The following is a 24,062-nucleotide window of genomic DNA, read 5'->3' as shown; positions in this document are numbered from 1 at the left end:
TTTGTGTTTTATTTTTTCCGTCTAATCGATGTCCACTATGTCAACGAAAGAACAGGAATTCGGTACCTTAATGGAACATTGGCCCCTCTTTCCTCTTCACATTCAGCACACAGACTGAAAGAGACTTGAATACAGTTAACATCACTGCTTGGCTTGTCCTTGATGGGATTGTGTGGGATGCGGTTAGGTTTCAAATACATGGTCCCACTGAAGTGATTAATGTTCCGAATGTGCTTAGAGTAAACATGGGGGATGTGGTAAAACAAAATATACGTTCTGATGATTGGGATATTCAGGCCGTGGAAGCATTATTCTCTGATTTAAAATATTATGCTGCTTTTGATGCTGAGGATTTATACTTAGATTCTGTTAATTATGGTGATTTGTTTTGCTTTCAACATTATGGTAATCATTTCTTTGCATAAAACAAGTTCCAGAAGGGGTACTGTAAATTATACACAGTGGGAACACTGCCCAGCTACATTAAGAGGCAGCTCCAGTACATTTCTGAAAAAATATACTTATTTTACAGACTTTAATCAATCAAATCCTGAGTCATTTTATTTCAAAATGACACAAAAGTCCATGTCCAAAGTTAGACTTACCGATACAAAATTGCTGTATTCGAAGTCCTTTCTAGACAAGTTAGCTGTGGATGGCTACGAGCTATGGAAGGAAACAATTGACCTTAAATCGGTTTGGGGTGCCAAAGATTGGCAGGTACAAGGCACTGAGGCTTTGCACCGTGCATGTCTCATCCCGAATCACATGTTGTTTCTAAATTCAACTATTTCCCAAACAACATGCTTTGGATTGGCTACTTCAAAAAAATTAAATACACCAATTATCCCCGAATTGGAAGAATATTCAGGTTGGGATAATCATACTGAATTATCCATTTGTGAGTTATAAACTATATTGCAAAATTCATCCTTTAATGTGTCCAGTCTGGATCCAAAGGGTTGGCTGATGTGGCATAGAAGCTCTGATTCTTGCCAACGTCGTTTTCTGGGTTTGACTGAAGGGTTTACACAAGTCAGGCCTGATCCCCGTTTTGAAACTGACCATACTGTCACAACTTACTCTGTGGGCAAACTTTGTCAGAATTGGTTACAACATTCCACGTTGGCTGCAGTTAAACTACATCTATCTCAGTTAAATGATAATGTGGATTTAAATGATTTTATAAAAGGCCCGGCTAATGGTAGATCTAAATGGTGGATTTATGCGGTTTACAATGAAATTTGGAAATGTTCTCAAATTGAGGCTGGTAAGCGCCTAAGGGCTATTGACCAAGCAAATTTGGAAAAAGTGCTTGCAGTAGTCGATAACAGTATTAACATGCTTTCTTCCCGAATTTACACGTTAAATAATATTGTTTCTTCGGTAGTTGACATTGTGAATGATGAGGTGTCTGTGTTATACCATGGTCAAAATCAATTGCGTTCTGTAATGCAGTTTGCATGGACACTACAGACTCTTAAGGCGGGATGCGTGCCCTGGAGTTACATGAACGTGTCCTCCCTCTTTGCCCCATTTAATTTGACTGACAAGCAGCGCATGCTTTCAATGCGGGATGCATAATTTTCTATGTTACATATTGAAAAGTTAGAATCTTTACCCTTTTCTGTAGCTGAAGCCGCTGCTGCAACATGGCTTATCCATGGATTAATTACATTACCATTTGCCTTGTACAAATTCACTAATTGTATGCGGTATATTGCAATAGGGTGATATGAATCACTAGGCAGCGCATTCCTCCAAGAGGCATGGTCTCTACCATACACTTACAGATGTCTAAAAGATGGAAAGGAAGTGAATCTTAATGGTGAAGAATGCACGCAGTCGCCTGACCGCTCATTAATATGCAGACACATCCAGTTACACGGTTCTTGTAATCAGGACCGGCCTAATTTAGCCTGTGTTATGAAAGGCACACCAGTACCAGCGATTGTTCCCACATTTACATTATTGACAAAAGGTAGTTATTTGCTTTTGAATAACGAAGAGTGTTGTGGGTTAATGGTCGGTATCGCTTATGTGGTTACTGTATCAGAACGTGTGGTGTGTTGCAAAAATGTACTATATCCTCCCACACATGGGAATTCAGATGTTTCCATCTGGCCGCGTATCCCAACCTTGAAAGCGGAGTTCAATGGTCTGAGTAGAATAAGAGCCCTTTTGTCTCAAAAGGAAGTGGCCCTGAGCTCGACCCGTGAAACTTATGTCCTTCACATAGCTAACACACGCACAGAGGTGCAGGCACTTTTAAATACTGACTTGCCGTTTTATTTCTGCAAATTAGTTCATCAAATCTTTAATGCCTCTTCCACGTCTGGCTTAGCTCATTTTTTTAAATTAGTTAGCAGTGGTCTTGTGACTACCTTTGAAAAAGTTTTTGGTGTCATCCCTGCGTTCTTCCATTCTATATTTTCAAGTTTGTTTGGCGGATTCCCTGTTTTGCTGGCTTTGGCTACAGGCATTTTGATATTATTTTGCTTCCTAAAACATTGATGCCCGTCCTGCGCAAGAAGCCGCTCAGCTCCTTCTGACACTGTTTCGTAACCGGATGCTTGATTACTATGGCACCCTGCCGCTTGCGACTTTAAGCACGGCATTTGGATTATCGTTTCGATTTTCCTATTTCACATGTGTCCAGCCTGTGTTTCATTGCCTGAGCTGCGATTTCAACTGGGCCATTGATTTGTGTCTCTGCTTGCCGATATCTCCTGACGTCGATTTTAATCACCTGATGGGCCCCGTAGTTGCTCACGAGTTGGTTTGTTCTGGCGAAAGGATTATGGCCTTGGCAGCGATGCATGGACTAATGGGTCAGTGGGACATACCCGCAGCGGCGCATGAGTTTCTGGCACTCAGCGTTCTTGAGAACCCACCAAGTTGTCCTCTGATGTTGCTAGAGGATCCGGTGCTGGAGGAGCACGTATGTTCTTTCCCATTACTTAATTGGATGGCTGAACTGTTTTCGGATGATAACAGTGATTTCATGTTGGAGGCAGTTGCTGCCTATTTTGCATATTCGGTCCAATCATGAGATGCCTTGGAGGCTTTCATTATTATGGCACATGACTTTCTGGTATTTTTGAAAAGTGCCCTTTTTCTTACGAACGTTTGACTTTATATGATCTAGGCCTATAATTTTATACTTGGCCTTGAGTTGAAGACTTTTAATTGCATTTTGTTTGGCCACTATAGGCATTCATACATATTTTTATATCGTTTTTTTTATATACATTTACATACATTTCGCTTGGCTCAATATTGTTGAACTCTGCTTTCATGTTATGCCTTTATTCTAGTATTGGCTTGTTTTTTGACCGTCCTCGGATCATTGGGGGGGTGTCATATAGTTACTGCTTTTCTATATACTGTGTTAAGTTAGCATGACTTTATTAAATGTTTAAACGACATATTTTCCTTCGGCTTCAGTTTGCACACGACACATAATTGTTATTGTAGCTTTCAACCTAGACGAAAGATGTGATTTATTTGAGAATAATATGTTATTGCTCTGATATCAGTCGTGCTTGGTACACTTGGTACACTGTCTGCACACTGAGTGCCGAACCCTCTAAGAATAACCTAACACAAGGTTGCTGGGAGGCCTGATCCTCGCACCACATTAGACATAACACAAATATAGTTGCTGCCAACATTGGGCTCTAAGCGGGTTTAAGATAGAGTTACTGAGAATGCAAAAACACACTTGACGATGCTTCACATGCAGAGAGCAGGCAGCAGATGATGTGATCCTCTCCTCCTGACATTTAGAGGTATGGGCCCGCCCTGTTAAAACCCAAATGAGACCTTCTTAGATATAATACAGTATGCTAATTAGGGAGTGCGATAAATAGGTGTTATTAATTTCTATTGATTTTAGCATTATAATATGCTATCACCGTTTGCTTATTATGGACTAGTAACTATGCTGATAGCTCTGATTCTTATAATATGTCTTTTTGTATTATATAAGATACTGCGTTTGAGAACCTTGCATTGAATAATAAATATTTCAAAAGTGCACGTGTCCTCTGTTACTCCACGTTCTGGTTTGAAATGATTATAGAGCGAAAGAGTGTTCATGTGTTCCACGATACCTGAGGTAACCTAAGTTCATGTTCTGGTTTGGTCCAGGAAAGACATGGCTTGGCAGTTCAGGCTGGACTGTTCCCATGAGGCACCGGGTCAAGGCTGATTTGCATATGGCCATGTCTGAACTGGGGTGGTGTGGAGTGCAAAAAAACGATGGATTTAGGTCAGATCTCTGTACTGGGGTGAATCTATGACATTGTTCTGCATTCTGTCCATCAACTGTTGTTTTTGCTTCTTCCCAACTCCAACAAATTTAGGAGTCAAGATTATGCTTGCCGCTCAGTTGTTCTGCATTCTGTCCATCAACTGTTGTTTTTGCATTTGTCACCCCGAGTGGGATGGGTATGCTCAGACGTGAGTCCCATGCTCTCCACACCACTGGAGTCAAGCTATCCTGGCTGAAGACGGCTGATAGCCAGAAACCGGTCCTAGGATGCTTGATTCCAGTCCAGGAAAGACATGGCTTGGCAGTTCGGGCTGGACTTTTCCCATGAGGCATAGGGTCAAGGCCGATTTGCATATGGCCATGTCTGAACTGGGGTGGTGTGGAGTGCAAAAAAACGATGGATTTAAGCCCAGATCTCTGTACTGGGGTTAATGTATAACATTGTTCTGCATTCTGTCCATCAACTGTTGTTTTTGCATTTGTCATCCTGAGTGGGATGGGTATGCTCAGACCTGAGTCCCATGCTCTCCACACCACTGGAGTCAAGCTATCCTGGCTGAAGACGGCAGATAGCCAGAAACCGGTCCTAGGATGCTTGATTCCAGTCCAGGAAAGACATGGCTTGGCAATTCGGGCTGGACTGTTCCCATGAGGCACAGGGTCAAGGCTGATTTGCATATGGCCATGTCTGAACTGGGGAGGTGTGGAGTGCAAATAAATGATGGACTTAAGCCCAGATCTCTGTACTGGGGTGAATTTATGACATTGTTCTGAATTCTGTGCATCAACTGTTGTTTTTGAATTTGTCACCTCGAGTGGGATGGGTATGCTCAGACGTGAGTCCCATGCTCTCCACAACGCTGGAGTCAAGCTATCCTGGCTGAAGACGCTGATAGCCAGAAACCGGTCCTAGGATGCTTGATTCCTGTCCAGGAAAGACATGGCTTGGCAGTTCGGGCTGGACTGTTCCCATGAGGCACAGGGTCAAGGCTGATTTGCATATGGACATGTCTCAACTGGGGTGGTGTGGAGTGCAAAAAAACAATGGATTTAGGCCCAGATCTTTGTACTGGGGTGAATGTATGACATTGTTCTGCATTCTGTCCATCAACTGTTGTTTTTGCATTTGTCAGCCCGAGTGGGATGGGTATGCTCAGATGTGAATCCCATGCTCTTCAAACCACTGGAGTCAAGCTATCCTGGCTGAAGACGGCTGATAGCCAGAAACCGGTCCTAGGATGCTTGATTACGGTCCAGGAAAGACATGGCTTGGCAGTTCGAGTTGGACTGTTCCCATGAGGCACAGGGTCAAGGCTGATTTGCATATGGCCATGTCTGAACTGGGGTGGTGTGGAGTGCAAAAAAACGATGGATTTAGGCCCAGATTTCTGTACTGGGGTGAATGTATAACATTGTTCTGCATCCTGTCCATCAACTGTTGTTTTTGCATTTGTCACCCCGAGTCGGATGGGTATGCTCAGACGTGAGTCTCATGCTCTCCACACCGCTGGAGTCAAGCTATCCTGGCTGAAGACGGCTGATAGCCAGAAACCGGTCCTAGGATGCTTGATTCCTGTCCAGGCAAGACATGGCTTGGCAGTTCGGGCTGGACTATTCCCATGAGGCACAGGGTCAAGGCTGATTTGCATATGGCCATGTCTGAACTGGGGTGGTGTGGAGTGCAAAAAACTGATGGCTTTAGGCCCAGGTCTCTGTACTGGGGTGAATCTATGACATTGTTCTGCATTCTGTCCATCAACTGTTGTTTTTGCTTCTTCTCAACTCCAACAAATTTAGGAGTCAAGATTATGCTTGCCGCTCAGTTAAAAAGTTCCAAAAAGGAATAAGATTTACGGATTTGCCTGTTCCTTCTGGCTGCTGGCCCGCAATTACTTGTTGCATACTACTAGGACAGTTTACCACTTGGTAAATTTGCATGGGAAATTACTAATACTGAAGTGTAAATACACCTAGCACTGTGCAATCACTTTGAATGGGAACTACGGTGTATTATTGGGGCCAGTTTTCCAGCCATAAAATCTCACTCAATTCCTAATACAGTGAGGTTTAACGAATACATTTACTACCTGCTCTGAGCAGGTAGTAAATATTTGCTGCAGGCTCTGTGCATGGTGGAGCTTGAGGCATGGTGACGAGGGAATGGGGGGAGAACATTTCTATTGTGGGGTGAAGGATTGTATGCATTGTATGCTTCCCCCGTAATGAACAAAATGTAATTTATAATGAATTTATTCTGTAGCCAAAGCCTCAAGCGTTTTCCCAACTAGTTTAACTGTTCAAAAAAATGGCCTCTGATTATTCCACATCCACTGCTGTTGAAAGCACTTGGCACACCGGATGGTGCGGCTGACTTGACCCCACGCACGTCTGCCAAAGCGTTTTTTGGTTCACCAAGCCCTGCCCCCTGAGAGGCTGCTCAGCGATGGCGATGGCGGTTGGCTCCATGCATGCGATGGCGTTGGCGTTTAGCTATGTAATGACTCCACACTAAGCGAAGCTAGCAGGCGATGGTCAGCTTTTGGGCCCCTACCTCCACCCTGTTGGATTTTTAGTTGTCACGCTGCTCTGCTGCACTGTCCCACTCTGTAGCGCTCATTTTTCATTGTTCCCGCCCGCCTTTACTTGGCTGGGCTGAAGCTGGGCAGGGCTGAGCGAGCGAGGCAGACCTGAGGTTGGGGACAGCACGCGCGGAGACGTGCCAGGACAGGAGAAAGGACATTGTGGCTGATGAGACCGCTGATGGAGAGAGAGTTGCTCTTGTTGCTGCTGCTGCTGTGAGTCACCTAGAGAGGAGGCGCAGATGATATGAAGCTGTGATATGGCGCTGAGTTCATCCTTAGAGGTATCTGAATAATTTTGGCTCTGGTGCTGGAGCCGATAAAGTGGGCTCTTTTTTGACTTTCAAACATACAACAGTGGTGAATGAGGAACAGGGGCTGGAACAAGGGCTGGAGCATTGATTAAGCTGCTCGAGGTGTAATTGGACCAGCCAGAGCTCCCAATTACATCTTTTTAGCATAACTTACCTATCAGTAGCTATCTTTCCTTGTGCCAAAGAGTTAAAGGTGTTAAAAAATTAAGATGTCAGCAAAAGTGAGAAATAAACACGTCAAGGCTGGGACAGCAAAGGAGTTCCTAAAAACTGGTCAGTCTCCACCAACACCTGTACTTGGATCTATGTCGATACAACGCATGTTATTACAACGCATGCTTTTACATCGCATTTTTTACAACGCAAAAACTTTTACAACGCATGTATTTACAACTAATGTTTTTACAACGCAGGTACCTTTACAACGCATACCATTACAACGTAAGTATTGTTAAATATATATTAATTTTATAATCGTAAATTAATTTAAAAAAATATAATTTAATGTAATTTAATTTAAATTTAATTTTAATTTATTTTTACCCTGTACCCCTGTACCCCCAAAACCCAAAACTGACCCTGAACCCCAAAAATACCCCTTTACCCAAAAACTAAAAACTGACCCTTTACCCAAAAACCAAAAACTGACCCTGAACCCCAAAAATACCCCTTTACCCAAAAACTAAAAACTGACCCTGAACCCCAAAAATACCCCTTTACCCAAAAACTAAAAACTGACCCTGAACCCTAAAAATACCCCTTTACCCAAAAACTAAAAACTGACCCTGAACCCCCAAAATACCCCTTTACCCAAAAACTAAAAACTGACCCTGAACCCCAAAAATACCCCTTTACCCAAAAACTAAAAACTGACCCTGAACCCCAAAAATACCCCTTTACCCAAAAACTAAAAACTGACCCTGAACCCCAAAAATACCCCTTTACCCAAAAACCCAAAACTGACCCTGAACCCCAAAAATACCCCTTTACCCAAAAACTAAAAACTGACCCTGAACCCCAAAAATACCCCTTTACCCAAAAACCCAAAACTGACCCTGAACCCTAAAAATACCCCTTTACCCCAAACATATAACATTTAAAATATAATTATATACTTACCAATACTTACGTTGTAATGGTATGCGTTATAAAGGTACCTGCGTTGTAAAAACATTTGTTGTAAATACATGCGTTGTAAAAGTTTTTGCGATGTAAAAGTTGCGTTGTAATGGTATCTCGTTGTAAAAGTTGCATTGTAAGTGATGTTTCCCCCTGTACTTGTATCCAAGGGTGCTAGAAAAGGGAAAAGAAACGTGCAGCAGAGAACAGATTTAAAATTTGAGTGCTAGCATTAGCAGAAAAGAATAGACAAAATGCCTCTTCAAAATCTTTGGAAGAGGAAGACGAAGAGGCAGAGGCACTGTCTGAGTTGTCGGCAGAGCTAAGTATGCTGGCTGTGGGTGACGAGGATTGCGAAGGAGATGGAGAGGAGGATAAAGTAGAGGATACGCTGAGTAGAGGAGAAGAGAACCAGTTAAACTCTAAACAATACCCCCTCTTCAGTAAGCCTCTGGCAACACGGCGCAAACTTACTAGCTCCCCACAACCAAGCCGGGAGGAGCAGAAGGCGAAAGGGCAAACGGGTGAGAAAGGCATTCAGGAAGTGCAAGGGCGGAAGGTGCTATCCACCCCGATCATTCCCTGTTACCTCAAGCCTCACAGCCACAGCCCCAATCCAAGTCGATTGGAGTACTAGAGCCTGCAGACCTGGCAGATATTACAGAAGTAAATACAGTTATCCTTGCAAATGCATCTCTCTCTGCCCAGCTGCTAAGCCCAGAGACTCAGGTAACGCAGCAGATGCTGCAAAAGATAGATAGAATGGAGGTATTACCAGATAAGCTGACTTCGATACCGGAGCTAGAACCAGTTTCAGTGTCAGAAAAGGGAATATGCATGCCCTTGGGGGCTGACGGAAACCCTGGAGAGAGAAGAGATGAACAAGACATTTCAGTTCAAGAAATGCTAATAACTATCCTCCAAAAATTAAGGGATCTGAAAAAATCGCAAGCATTTGAAATATCTCAACTACATAGCAGACTGACAAAGATGGAGGAGAATCTAGGCAATTTGCCCAGAAGGGTCGCAGAGGCAGAGGCACAGGTTTCAACCTTCGAAGACACCGTCATCTCCATGCAGAAGGATCTTCAGGTGCTGAATAAAAATAAGTCACAGATGGAGTCAAAACTACAAGACTTAGAAAATTACAATAGGAGATCCAATCTATGCCTCGTAGGAGTATCGGAGGGGCTGGAGTGCGCAGAAGTGGTGAAATGTACTGAGGTATTGTTGAAAAAGGCGATACCTGAGCTGCAAGGCGATCTAACAATCACGAGAGCCCACAGGGTACCAGCACATACACCCGCTAATCTTAAATATCCACGAACCATCTTAATGAATTTTTCAGACTGCAGGATTAAAGAGCAAATTTTAAATGTGGCAATATCTAGGAGAATTTTCAATACTGATGAAGTCAAAAACTTTAGAATCTTCTCAGATATGTCAGCTGCCTCTGCTCGCAGACGTAAGGACTTTATCAAAACGATTGACTCTTTCAAGACCAAAGGTGTGCAGGCGATGATTGTCCAACAGTCCAAATTAAAAGTGATAGCAAAAGGATTTTTTTTTATTTTTACAGATACCGAAGAAGCCCAAACCCTTTTGAAAGGTGTTAATACAACATAAGGAAATGAGAATCATCTAAAAAGGCAGAAAGTCCAGAAACTTAAAAATCTCCTCTGAGGGACGGTCACAAGGTGAATCAGCAAACGTGAAAGGATGCAACAAGATGGCATCCAACAAGAAGAAGAAGAAGAAGGAGGGAATGACAGTGGGACAATTGGGCTTTTTGTTCCTTCTAGAGGGGGTGGAGGGGGGGAAGGTGGAGGGGTGAAGCAGTGGAAAAAAGAGAGTTCATAGATGATTTTCTTTTCTTTGTGCTTTATATGAGTCTTTATATTTACAGCAAGGTGAATAATGCTGCTAAGTGCAGGTTTTTTTTTGATGGATTGTGTTTTCTTGACTCATGCATGGTAGATTGCATATTGATCATTGAACTTTAATGCACTTTAACGCACCCTTGCTCTTTTTTGTTTACCATGCCGCTTCAATATATGCGTGAGTTGCACTTTAAATGTTTTTTCCACATCTGAAATTACAAACAGCGCGATTTGCACATTAATGCTATTTTTGCACAATTGCTATAGGCTTAGGCTGGCTGTGTTGGTGTAATGTTTGTATAATTTGCATTTTAGATATATTCTGTATAGATGAATTGACAATTGCGCAATTTGCACATTAATGCTATTTTTTGCATAGTTGCTATAATGTTCCGATCAGATGTCTTGGTCCAAATTTTGCGTAATTTGCACAACCAAACGTGGTCTCTCCTTTAGAGCATATAACAGCTATTTATTGTGGGTTTCAGTGTTGTCGTACTATCGATGAGAAATATATCTTGCATATTTTGCATATTCTGCATATTTTGCACATACTGCACTTGCGGCACTTACTGCACCTATTGCACTTTGGAAACATCTCTTTTGCACATAGAGCATAAAATTGCACTCAATCAGGTGTTAGCTGGATATGAACTGCAACCTGTGGATAAAAATAAGCAATGACTTACCTTTCTTATTTAGTACACCATGATGAGGAATAAGGTGACATTCTTGTCTTTGAATGCAAATGGATAGAACAACAGCCGTAAAAGGAATGCTATAGAGAGCTGGCTAAAAGGTCTCCGCCCTGACGTGATCTTTATACAAGAGACGCATCATAGGGCCCTATCAGATTCCATCAAAATGTTCAGAAACTGGGTGGGCTATTGAATTTTAATTTTTTTAAGTGAATTTGAATTTATTATTTATTGTTTAGTTAATTAAAACCATAACAAGTTTCCTTTATACTTTTGAAGCAATGTTTAAAGATAAGATTACATAAATAAAGATGTTCAAAGATAAAATTACAGCATAAATAAAATCCAAATGCTCATATATAAAAAACTTAAAATGGGGAAGAGTAAAGAAACCAAAAAACATAATACATTTTAAAAAATATTAAATTGCTTTCAAGCGTTTTTCAAAAGCAAGCAGGAACTTTATAGTCTTACAGTTTGTTTGTGAGTCCGTTGAATCCAAGCAGCCAATGATCGCTGTCCTGCAAGTGCGTAATCTCTTAACCAGAAAGCAATTCTTTAAGAAGAGCGTATGCTCCTGATTTAGCTTCTTACAGTGACAAATGATGTGAATTATGTCCTCCTTAGTATGACTACAAAGCCGCCAGGCAACAGATGCAGGATGTTTCCAGGCAGGCTCGTCGGCCAACGCTGGATATTTACCAAATCTTAGGGCCATCAACCTTTTCTTGATAAAAACTGAGTAAGTAGAATCCAAGTAGGATGCCTGAGTAAGTAATGTGTAGCTGTTGATCACAACCCATGAGTGGGAGCGATGGGGAAAAATGTCCTTATCAGTAATCAGTGAATTAAATTTGGCGGCTTTGTTTATTGCCTGTTTGAATGAAGTAAATGGCAAATTTTTATTCCAAAGCTGTGCAGTACATGTTAATTCCAGCGCACTAGTCAGGAATTTGTTTGCCTCTGCTTTATTTTGTGTTTCCAATTCCTGCCATAAAAATTTGTTTAGATTATTTTCCATGGCATTCATCTTAATCCGGTACCATACCTTAATGCATGTATTCAATCTTCCCACTGACTCGTTCATAAGCCCAAATTCTAAGCGCATTTGCGCTGGTGAAACAGAGCGGGAAAGTTGAAAGACTCTTGTAGATTTTGGTAATAAGATTGTTTAGAAGGGCGCAATCCTTACTGTGCATTGCTACACTTGCATAAGCTAAGGTGGAAAGAGCTTTGCTGGCAATACCAGTTAGTAATGGTTTATGAGATGGGCCCTCTAGTTTTTTTGACAAGGTGCTGAATGCAAAGATTAAGGCTCCAGCTCTTTGTGTCAGGTAATTTTTCTGGTCTTTTAAAGTTAACTTATCATCAATAAAATATCCCAGATATTTATAATTTGATACCTTTTACATCTTTTTACCTTCAATGCAGATATTATAATCTATTGAGCGTCGGTTGGTAATTAACATAGTTTTGGTCTTAGATAAATTCAAAGACAGCTTGTTTGCAGACAGGAAAACTGAAAGTTCTCTTAGTAGCCTGGGGAAACCAACTTTTGTTAAGCTCATGAGCACAATGTCATCAGCATATGCGAGATGTGAGAGTTGCAAATTGCCTAATTTCGGAGAATGAGCATTACAGGAGTTTAATTTACCAGAAAGATCCAAGAGAAATAGATTGAATAGATGTGGGGCCAGGACGCAACCTTTTTTTAATCCTGTTCTTGTGAACACTTTTCTTGACAATCGGGAGCCATCCCCTAGTTTTACTTGTGCCCATGTGTATGAGTAAAATAACAACTGGCCCCTTAATATGCTCTCAGGTATATCCCATGATCTCAATTTTGCCCATAATAGGTCCTGCTCCACACTGTCAAATGCAGCTTGCAGATCTATAAAACATAGGTTCAGCTCCTGTTTGGTACTCTGGCATTTTTCAGCTATCATGGTAATGAATAAAATATTTGAAATTGTTCCGATCCCCGCTCTAAACCCTGTTTGGTTGATTGGGTCAAGTTCTCTTTCTCCTGACCAGGTAACCAAGTCTTTTAAAAGAAGTGATGCAAAATATTTTGCTTCAACGTCCTGCAGTGCTATAAGTCGGTAATTAAGTGGGTTAGTTCTATCGCCATCTTTATATATGGGCATTATTATGGATCCTTGCCAGCTTTCCGGAACTTGGTTGTAGGTTTGTACATCAGCAAAGAGGTTCTCAAGAAGTGGGCTCCAATATTCGGGTGCATGTTTATAAGCAGCTAGCGGGATGCCGTTTGGCCCCGGGGCCCCGTTACTCTTGCCCTTTTTAATTAAGTTTATGATCTCCTCCGCAGCATACGTTCCGAGCGTAGTAGCCAAGGTTGGAGCTTTGCTTGGATTAGTTATTGATTGCTGACTGCAGCATTCCACCTCATTTGTCCTTTTATTATGATGTTGCGGAATGAGTTGTTTCCCTGAGATTTTTATAATATTTTCTTTAAATTTTAACGAGAGAAAAGTAGCCCATTCGCTTTCCTGCACATTTGATGTAAGTACATTTGAAGGTCTAGTTAGTTCATTTATAATTTTCCAGAAAGTAATTGAATTCGGGAGTTTGGAACTAAAGAGCAATTTAGTTCAAAAATTCTCATTTATCCCTTTTTTATGCTCCCAGACCTTCTTTTTATACAACTTTCTTAAAGCCTGGAAAATGTCCAATTGTCAAGAATCTTTAACATTCGATTGTAACTTTTTATGTGTTTTTCTCAGGTCCCTTCGTAAATCTGTCAATTCCTTTGGCAATTTGTTATTTAAACTGAGTCTATTGGCCTTCAAATCTGGTGATTTCATTTTTAACTTTAGATTCTCTAGAAAGAGAGGCCATACTTGAATGCTATTCATTGGGATGCCACCTAAATTGTTCATTGTATCCTCTATTATCGAGAACCACTCGATTTTATTCGAATTAGACCAGTTTATGAGTTTTTGACAGGTTGTGCATAGTTGGCCCTCGAGTATGTATGATGATTGGAATCTTTCCACGCACAAGTTGAATTTAATGTGTTGCATTGCATGATCACTCATGGGCAAATACTCAATATAAAAACGATTTAGTAAGGGAAATAACGAAAGGCTTACAATTGCATAATCCAGTATTGATTGGGCATACGGACCATAGAAGGTTTTCTTAGGCGGTCGATCCTCATCAGTCCTTCCGTTCAGGATACGCATGCCTAAGTACTCTAACTCTGTCGCCAATTGTATGCCTAATCGATCTGTTCTGGTCCTTGCCCCACCTTGTGTCTGTTGTGGAACGCTCCAGTACATGTTATCTGCAGTTAGTATTTCATCTTCCTCCAGGGAGTGGAGGAAGTTGGTATTAAAATCACCGGTTATTATTATGTTCCACAATGGCTCGGAGCTGCGAAGGTCAGTTATTACATCACATATTAAGGCATTTCTTTATCTTTTTCATTCGAACTTTAGGTTGCGTGTAAAAATTAATCAGGATAGTGGTCATTTTATTGCTTGGAATCAGACCTGATAGTTTGATTACTTGAATGCTTGGATCTGGAGATTTGAGTTGTTCTGAATAAAATTTTAGAGCAGATGACACGTAGACTGAAAGACCACTGATGGCTCTACCATAGATTTTACATTTTTCAGCGGCTACCGAGTGGAGCGTGAAGCCAGCCAACGCAATTTCTTCTTGCAACGATGTCTCTTGTAAAGCAATTATATAGCAATTTGCCCATTCATCTAAGGCTAATCCATCCTCCAGTAATCTTTTAGCTCCGGCAATGTTCCATGATAGAACGTGTATACCTCTTTTATCAGCTTGCTTCGCATTATCTCTTATCGGTCAGTTTTTCCGCTTATCATTTAGCAAACTGGGAAGCCATTTCCAGCGCTCTGTTGGTGATCTAGTTTCTCCCCCTCTTTATGCTTCCATTTCTTCCTGGGTGAGGACTTCATCGTTTCTGTCTTTGGCATTGTATAGGATCGAGTAAACGGGCTTTTGGCGAGCCGCTTCAGCCGGTTTCCTAATGGATTGCAAACTACAAGTTTTCTTTAGTGGAAAACGATAACGAGGGGTAACGGGCTGTGATAGTTGGATACCCCATATTTGAAATAATCTGATCTTCCTAATATCGTTTGAGCAATCCCAGGTCCAGGTGGTCAGTGTCTGTTCATTTATTAATTCCGTTGGCCCTGTTAGGAATTGAACTCGTTCAAGATCTGTGGATTTAATATCTCTTAACTCCTTGATTTCAGCCATTAATTTAAGGATATTGGGCTATTGTTTCTCATCTGTATCAGGGATGGCACAGAGGGGTGTGAGTATCTTTATAGGTAAGCATGTTCAGTTCCACATTGAAGGCTCACATTCAGATAAGAGTGGTAGATGGCCATTCCTACATGGGAAAATTAATTGGGTAAATATAATACTTGTTACAATATATGCATCAGTTATAGATGATCCGCTTCCTATTTTACAATTAAAGCAAGCACTGACAGGTATACCAGGTCAAATAATATGGGGAGGTGATTTTAAGTTTTTTACAAAATCCCACAGTTGATTCTACCAAAAAAGATAGGTGGCCAAATAAACCACAAGTTGCTATAGCTCTGCAGGGATGCAGGACAGATTTAGACATATTTGATAATTGGTGTTTTCAAAGCCCGTTTAAACATGAATATTCTTGCCACTCTGCAAAATATCACTCAGCATCCAGGTTGGATTTTTTCTTAATTTAACACAGTCTCGAAATTAGTAAATACAAGCATTTAGCAAATGCATTCTCAGATCATGCACTCCTTAAGATGGAAATAAACATAGGTAATATAGAAAAGAAGTATCAAGAAGATGGTACTTCAATAAACTAAATCTAGCAAAGTAACAATGGTTTGCAGAAATAGAGAATGAGATAAGGGTCTTTTTTAACTTGAATAAAGGCTCGGCCCCAATTAATATATTATGGGACGCCTTTAAGGCCACATTGAGAGGCCTAATCACCTCCAAAGAAATACCAAAACGGAAGGCAAAAAGGGAGTAGAGAATGGCACTGCAAACTAGATTGGCCCATGCAAACCAAGAGTAATATAGAAATAGGACCCCACCACTAGACAAGATGTATTTAATGCCAAAACAAAAATGAGGGAATTTTATTATGAGCCAGGGGATATGGCCAGTAGACTATACCTGCAGTAAAACTATGAAGAGAGCGAGTACACGGGGAGACTGCTAGCCTGGCAAGCAAAAGAAAATCAAGTCTGTATATACGATAGAGTAACTAAAGTCCGCATGAAGACTACCTCATCTATAGGTGAGGTGTTTCTTAAACATTATAAAGATATTTATCAGACAACAGGCTACATTGGAAACAATCCACGATTTTTTACAGGAATTACAAATCCCAAAATTTGGAAGCAATTTTAAAGAGCTGCTGCTAGCGGAATTTACAAAAGAAGATCTAGATGTTGTTATCAACTCCCTGCCTAACTGCAAAGCCGCTAAGGAGGATTGTATTCCAGGGGAATTTTTTAAAGCATTCTGTTAACTGAATTTAGACAGACATATAATATCCGTCCCAAGAGATATTTAGGAATTTATATATCAGAAAAAGTAGAAGATCTCTATTCACTAAATCATATTCCTCTATTGAAAAGGGTGAGTTCTCAGTTAACACAATAGAATCAACTCCCTTTGTCAATAATGGGAAGGGTTGCGTTAATACGAATGTCTATTCTTCCATTTTTTAACTTCCTTTTTAGTGCAGCTCCTTGTGCAATACAGACTTCCTTTTTTAAGCAGATAGATATCTGATTCCTATTTTCTATGGGCAAATAAGGTATCAAGATTGGCACTTAGCACTTTTTCGGTCGCAGAAGGAGGATTATCTCTTCCGAATATTAGAGATTATTATTATGCGACATTTGCACATCATGGTTTTAGTTTTTTTTTTAAATACCAAAGAAGCAGATCATTTTTTTATGACAAAGATTTTAAGGGTACATAATATTATCAATCCTTCAGGAGTGACAAGTACCCTAAGACAGTATTTCCACTGGTTATTTAAACAAAAAGCCCAGCTTCTAGCATATTACGATATTTTAAGAATAATTGCTGAACTAGACTTGCGAACATATATACAGGAGAAATTGGTATTTTGGATAAAAATACATTGAGATTGTGGAAAGAAAACGGATGTGATAAGATCCAGGATTTCATTGAGGGGAATTGTTGGAAAACATGGGAAGAGATCCAGACGGGGCTCCAGCATTTTAATATAATTCTAAAATGGTCTTTTATTAGATTAAATGCTACGCTGGAAAAGCTAGATATAAAAAAACTGCGTTTTAAACCCAGCGTTAGCGAAGCCCTCAATGGTCCCATACAACGGAAGGTTAGAATCTGGATAAAAATCTTTAACGAGAATAAATCTCCTCTGCTATATGAAAAGATCAGGGATAGATGGAGAAAAAGAGAAGGCTTACAGACCTGTAAACCAGCCTGGAATTAACTGAATAAATTGAATGCAGTTATTTTCCGAGGAGCGAATTTTAAACGTATGCAATATTACTCGAAATGGTTGATTTACAGAACACCCTCTTTTCTCCATAATATATACCCACTACTAGAAGATAAATGTTTTCGTTGTGTAGAGAAGAGCAATTGGACACACATTATGTGGGAATGTCCAAAAAACTGGCGTTTGTGGGAGGAGATTGAGAAATACCTCAGATATACAATAGACCCCCAAATCTCACTTAATGAATCTATAGCAACCTTGGGTTGCTCTTCCGCTATCTCTAAGCATGACGAAAGTTTATTTATTGCAGCTCTAGTAGCAAGATCCCTAACCCTGCAACTATGGAAAACAGACAAAGTACCTACTTTCAATGCATAAAGAGTAAAACTATCTAAAATGCAAGGGATGGAGAAGAAATATGCATTAAGATCAGGAGCAGTGAGAAAATATGAGAAGTACTGGAGTGTGTTTGAATCCTAGGTCCTCTGGTGTCACTTTGCACTTTATTAAAAACAAGATATTGATCATAACTTACGGAAGGTCTAGGATGTTTTATGAATATATGTATTTGATTTAGCACTTTGCACTTTAATGAGAACAATTTTTTCTATTGAATATAGGAACTGTGATTGCCTTATTGTGCTTGAATCTTAGGCGTCTTGGTTTTTTGTTGCACTCTATTTAAACTAGATCTTGAATATAATATGTGGAAGGCCTGGGATCCTTTTTTTTCTCTTTCTCTTAATATTGTATGTATTTGAGGTAGCACTTTGCACTTTAATGGAAATAATTTTCTGTTTTGACCATAGGAATTGTGACTGCACTATCGAGTACTTTTTAATTTGTATTCAAATAGTGTTTTGATAACTTTTTGCACTTTATACTGCTGGAATTTCTTATCAGACTCGTATGTATCTTATATTTATGTCTATAAACTCACAATAATTTTTTATTTTTTTTAAAAAGATTATTCCACATCCGGAAAAAATCTGGCTTGGAAAAACCTAACATGCAATAGTTAGACGTAACACAATTATGGCATGAAGATATGAGTTTATTTTGTTATGCCTGACTCATAATAGTGCCTTTGGTGTAGTAAACTGGGATGTTCCTAAAATGGCATAGGCTAAGGGTTGCACAGGAGATACTAAACAGAGTGATGTTTAATGTGCTTACTTGCAATTCTTCCATTGAAACATACAGTAGAAACAATATTAAATCCAGTTTCAATTATTGATTCCTTGACAGCTCCTAGGATCATTGGCAGCCAAGGAAATGACCGCATACGCAAAATCAGGGGCTATAGCCGAAGAAATTCTGTCTGCAATAAGGACAGTTGTTGCCTTTAATGGTCAGAAGAAAGCAGTGACAAGGTAATGTGTGATTATCTCTTAATAAGGGAATTCATGACATTTGGAATGTGCTTATATGTATCCATATTTGTAGCAAAGTCACACATTCAAATAATTTGAGGCCATTACAGCTGGTGTTATATTAATGTATATGTGAAGCATCAGTTTTGTATCAAATATGGATACTCCTGCATAAACATAACAATAAAGTAACCCCAGACATCTCCGCTTCAGAAAACTACTGAAAACCCACCTCTTCCCATGATCCTCTGCCCTCCTTCTCTCCCGGAACACCCCACCGAATCTGCTGTCTTGGTTTTAGCGCTGGAATGCTCACGGGTTACTTATTCGCTCTACAAAAACCACATTCATTCATTCATTCCAGACACATTCATAACAAATCGTGTATAATAACAAGACAAAGTGAAAAGACAGCTTACTATGTATGTATATATATATTCAACACCATGAACAACTTCAAAATGCACGATTTCAAAACCGCGCAATCAGTATCAGTAAGAGTGCAAACATGGGCTAAAGATCGAAAGGGCAAGATAAATGAGTAAAAAAGTTATCAGCATATTCCTGACACACATGACAATACTTGGAAGCAGGAAATAGGAAGATATAAAAAATATGTATCCATGGATTTTCTTTTGTTGAAGTGGAGCCAAAATAAATACACGTTTCTCCATAAAAATCTCCCTTCTAAACAGCTGTGGCCCTTGCATACAACATTTAGAGCTGTGCCTTTTGCATACAACATCATCCACAAACACAACCGAGAACTTTAGTTAAGGAAAAGGTGAGAGATCCAGATTTCTTTAACATGAAATAATAGAGTGCTGATGTTTCATTATCATTATACGCGACCCTTGACCTTCTGGTAGGTCGCTCCCCCCTCCGCTGCAGCGCCACCATCTCCTGTGCCAGCCTTGCCTGCTCGTCACTGCCTGCTGCTGTCTGTGTCCCTGATCGCCGCCTCCACTGCAGCCTTTCCCCCCGAGTGCCTGCGCCTTAACCCTTCTTCCTGTACCCCAGCTGCCTGTGCCCCTGTCTCCCCGTGTGCCCGTGTGACTGCCAGCCTCCCTGCTGCCCCTCCGAGTGGGCCTGCCTGCTTCTGACCTCGCTCTCCCCTCGCCGTTTCCTCCCGTTTTCCCACGCCGTTTTTCTCCCTTCCCCCGCTGCCCTTCAGGCGGCCCCGCCCCCGTGCCCATTCGCTGCCACCTTCCCGCCTCCCAGCTGACCGGCCCTCCCCACCTCCCCCTTACATGGCGACCGCTGCGCAGCCGAGCGCAGCGGCAACGCCCAGCGGGCTCGCCGCTGGCGCACCGAAGGCGCACCTAAGGCAAGCCCGTCTGCGCTCGTCCGCGCCTGGGACGTGCCCAGCGCCAGAACCCCTGGTCTCCGCACCAGAGACGAAGCAAGACTCCAACACCCTCATCGCACTCAACGAAGGAAGGCCCTTCAACTGCTACAAAGCCACCCCAAGCGCACCCATGGCCTTTCACCTGCCATAACTGCACCTTCACCAGCACCAATGACGCCAAAGCCCCGACAGCAACAGGAGCCGACCGACTGCGATGCATCCTGCTCAACACCCGCTCCGCACGCAAGCACGCAGTCGAGCTCTGGGACCTACTCACCACCACAGCACCGTATGTCTCCTTCCTGACTGAGACCTGGCTGAATGAAACCTCCGCCCCTGACATAGCAATGGCCATTCCCGACAGGTACAAGATCTCCCGAAGAGACATCGCCAACGGAGTCGGAGGAGGAATCGCCATCATACACAAGAACATCATCAAGGTCTCTACGAACACCGACAACACCCTCACCACCGCTAAACACATGCACTTCAAGATCCACACAGACCCCACAACCACCCTCAGAGCCACCCTCGTCTACAGACCACCGGGCCCACGCCCCCAATTTGGCAACTCCATTGCAGACTTCATCAGCACGTACGCACTGACCTCCACCAACTACATCCTGCTCGGCGACCTGAACTTCCATCTGGAAAACATCAACGACAGCAACTCCTCAACCCTGGTCGACAACCTCGCTACCGTTGGACTGAAACAGATCGTAACAACCCCGACCCACATCGCCGGCCACACGCTCGATGCCATCTTCTCCTCCAGCCCCAACGTCACCTTCGGCCTTATCTCCAAGCTCACCTGGACCGACCACCACTGCATCCACTTCACCTTCCAGAAACCCGTCACCCACCACCGCACCCCACAGATCCCCTGCTGTTGCTGGGGAAAAGTAATCAAGGAACTGCTGGAAGCTCACCTCGCAATCAACCCTCCGACCAGCCCCACCGAACCAGAGGAGGGGGCCCGCACCCTCAGACTCTGGATGGAAAAATGCACCAACACCGCAGCACCTTTACGACTACCTGCCGACAGAGACACCAACCAGAGAGCCAGCTGGTTCACCCCCGAGCGGCTGACATCCAAGCGCGCCTACCAAAAATTCGAAAACATCTGTCTCAGCGATAGAACACCCGCCAACCACGCAGCCCACAAAGACACCATCCACAACTATCACCACCTCATCAGAACAACCAAAAGAGCCTCATTCACAGACCGCCTCGACAACAACGCCCACAACAGCAAAGAGCTCTTCAACATCATGAAAGAATTCTCCAATCCCAGCTCCTGCACCAACGACATCCCACCGTCGCAAGCTCTGTGCGACACCCTCGCCGCCTTCTTCCACCACAAGATCACCGACATCCTCAACAGCTTCAACACTCAGATCATCCCAATGCACCCCACCACGTCAAGCACACCCAACCCCACCGGCCATGACCTTCTGACCATGTGGACCAACGTGAGCACCGAAGACATAATCAAGACCATGAGCACCATCCACTCAGGCGCCCCTTCAGACCCTCTCCCCCACCACATCGCCAACAAAGCCAACAGCCTCATTGCACCCCACCTGCGCAACATCATCAACCTCTCCTTCGAAACGGCCACTTTCCCGGAGAGCTGGAGGCATGCCAAGATCAACGCCCTCCTGAAGAACCCCAAGGCGGACCCGAGCGACCTCAAGAACTTCCGGCCCATCTCCCTGCTTCCGTTCCCAGCGAAAGTCATTGAAAAGACCGTCAACACCCAGCTCACCCGCTACCTAGAAGACAACAACATTTGGACCCGTCCCAGTCTGGATTTCACAGGAACCACAGCACTGAAACAGCCCTCATCGCTGCCACAGATGACATCAGAATCCTTCTCGACAATGGCGAGACAGCAGTCCTCATTTGCCTGGACCTCTCCACCACTTTCGACACCGTCTGCCACCACACTCTCCGCACACGCCTCTACGACGCAGGGATCAGAGACAAGGCCCTGGACTGGACCACCTCCTTCCCCACCGACAGAACCCACAGAGTCCTCCTCCCCCCGTTCCAATCCAGAACCACCAAAATCATCTGCAGCGTCCCTCAGGAATCTTCCCTCAGCCCGACACTGTTCAACGTCTACATGGCCCCCCTCGCCCGCATCGCCAGACTACACGACCTCAACATAATCTCCTACACCGACGACACCCAGCTGATCCTCTCCCTCACCAAGGACCCCCTCATCGCCAAATCCAACCTGCACCTGGGGATGAAGGCCGTCGCCGACTGGATGGAGGCAAGCCGGCTCAAGCTGAACTCGGACAAGACGGAGATCCTCATCCTCTGCTCCAACCCATCGGCGTGGGATGATTCCTGGTGGCCTCCTTCCCTGGGAACCCCCTGACACCGACCAACCATGCACGCAACCTAGGGATCATCCTCGATTGCACGCTCAGTATGACCTACCAAGTCAATGCAGTCAACGCAGTCAACGCAGTCTCCTCCGCATGCTTCGGCACCCTCTGTATGCTCCGCAAAATTTTCAGATGGATCCCAACGAACACTCGAAAAACAGTCACCCACGCCCTGATCAGCAGCCGACTCGACTACGGAAACGCCCTCTACACCGGAGCCCTGGCCAAACTCATCAGCAGACTCCAAAGAATTCAGAACGCCTCCGCACGTCTGGTCCTAGACGCCCCTCACAGAGACCACATCACCCCCCACCTGAGAAACCTGCATTGGCTCCCCATCGACAAAAGAATCACCTTCAAACTCATGATCCAGGCACACAAAGCACTCCACAAGACCGGCCCAGCCTACCTCAACAGCAGACTCTCCTTCTACAGCAAACTCCGCTCCGCCGACCTTTCCCTGGCCGCCGTCACGCGCATCCACAGAACCACCTCCGGGGGCAGATCCTTCTCCCACCGCACCGCCAAGACCTGGAACGCCCTCCCCCTCCACCTACGACAGACTACTGACCTCCCGGCATTCAGAAGACTGCTCAAGACCTGGCTCTTCGACCACTGACTGCAGCTCCCACTCCCAGCGCCTTGAGACCCTAGCGGGTAGGTAGCGTGCTTTACAAATTACTTGATTGATTGAATGATTGATTATCTCGTCCCAACTATGTGACACCGAGCCCAGGCATACTCAAACAGGATAGCTATGGCCCTCACTAAACAACATTTATCTCCTGCCCAAGTGGGAAGTAAATATGTCTCTGGGGCGTTATATATGTACATATAGAAAATTATAAATTCTGTCCATGTCTAGATAGGTGGCAAAATGTGGCAAAATGTGTAGTCAAATTTGTAGATGTGTACCAGGCGATTTCCACGAGCTGCCAACACCATCACCTGCTAGAAATGCATCTCCTAATTTGATGGTGCTCTCTATTCCCTGAGCAAAGCAGAATCCACATGAATTTCATCACACATCTCTGAGTCTCTACGAGGCTTCCCAAGCAACAATACTCTGAAAAAGATAAACAGAACTCAGCTCTCCTGCTGGACTCTGTTTCCCATCCCATTCCTCGAGTTTAAATATCAAAAGGAAGTTAGGAGTGGCTAGTGGTGAATACTTTTGACCTGGAACTTTCTCTCATTCAATTGAACTTGAGAGTGGCAGGGAGAAGTCTGTATGGAGCTCCAGCAGTGCAGTTTGACCTTCTCAAGAGCATTACACCAGACACTTTTATGTAATACTAGCAGCCCGTCCCGACCTTGTCCGGGAGCAATTAGGCTTCTCGGACCCCCGCCTGCCCTGACATTGTGCAGCAGCCCGGCCCCCACCCGCCCTGACATTGTCAAGCAGCTCGGGCCCCTGCCCGCCCCATCCCCCGCGAGCAATCCGGCTTCCCGGACCCCCGCCCGCCCCGACATTGTGCATCAGCCCGGCCCCCCGCCCGCCCTGACATTGTCAAGCGGCTAGGGCCCCTGCCTGCACCGTCCTCTCCCTGCCCCGACCCCAGCCTGCC

General features: G+C 43.4%; 1 protein-coding gene and 1 pseudogene across 2 annotated transcripts in view; both read left to right on the top strand.

Annotated features, from left to right (window-relative positions):
- The window catches only part of LOC147688996 (ATP-dependent translocase ABCB1-like), a 684,547-nt gene that overhangs the window by 149,828 nt on the left and 510,657 nt on the right, over nt 1–24,062 (top strand). For both annotated transcript variants that reach the window (XM_086941883.1, XM_086941882.1), the window contains exon 6: nt 18,623–18,747. In XM_086941883.1, coding sequence (XP_086798009.1) covers nt 18,623–18,747 — 125 coding nt within the window. The remainder of the gene's footprint in view (nt 1–18,622; nt 18,748–24,062) is intronic.
- LOC147688997 (uncharacterized) lies at nt 1,453–2,514 on the top strand (annotated as a pseudogene).

Source organism: Lissotriton vulgaris, chromosome 10, assembly GCF_964263255.1.
Source record: "Lissotriton vulgaris chromosome 10, aLisVul1.2, whole genome shotgun sequence".
Lineage (NCBI taxonomy): Eukaryota > Metazoa > Chordata > Amphibia > Caudata > Salamandridae > Lissotriton > Lissotriton vulgaris.
This window is presented reverse-complemented; position numbering and strand designations above follow the sequence as displayed.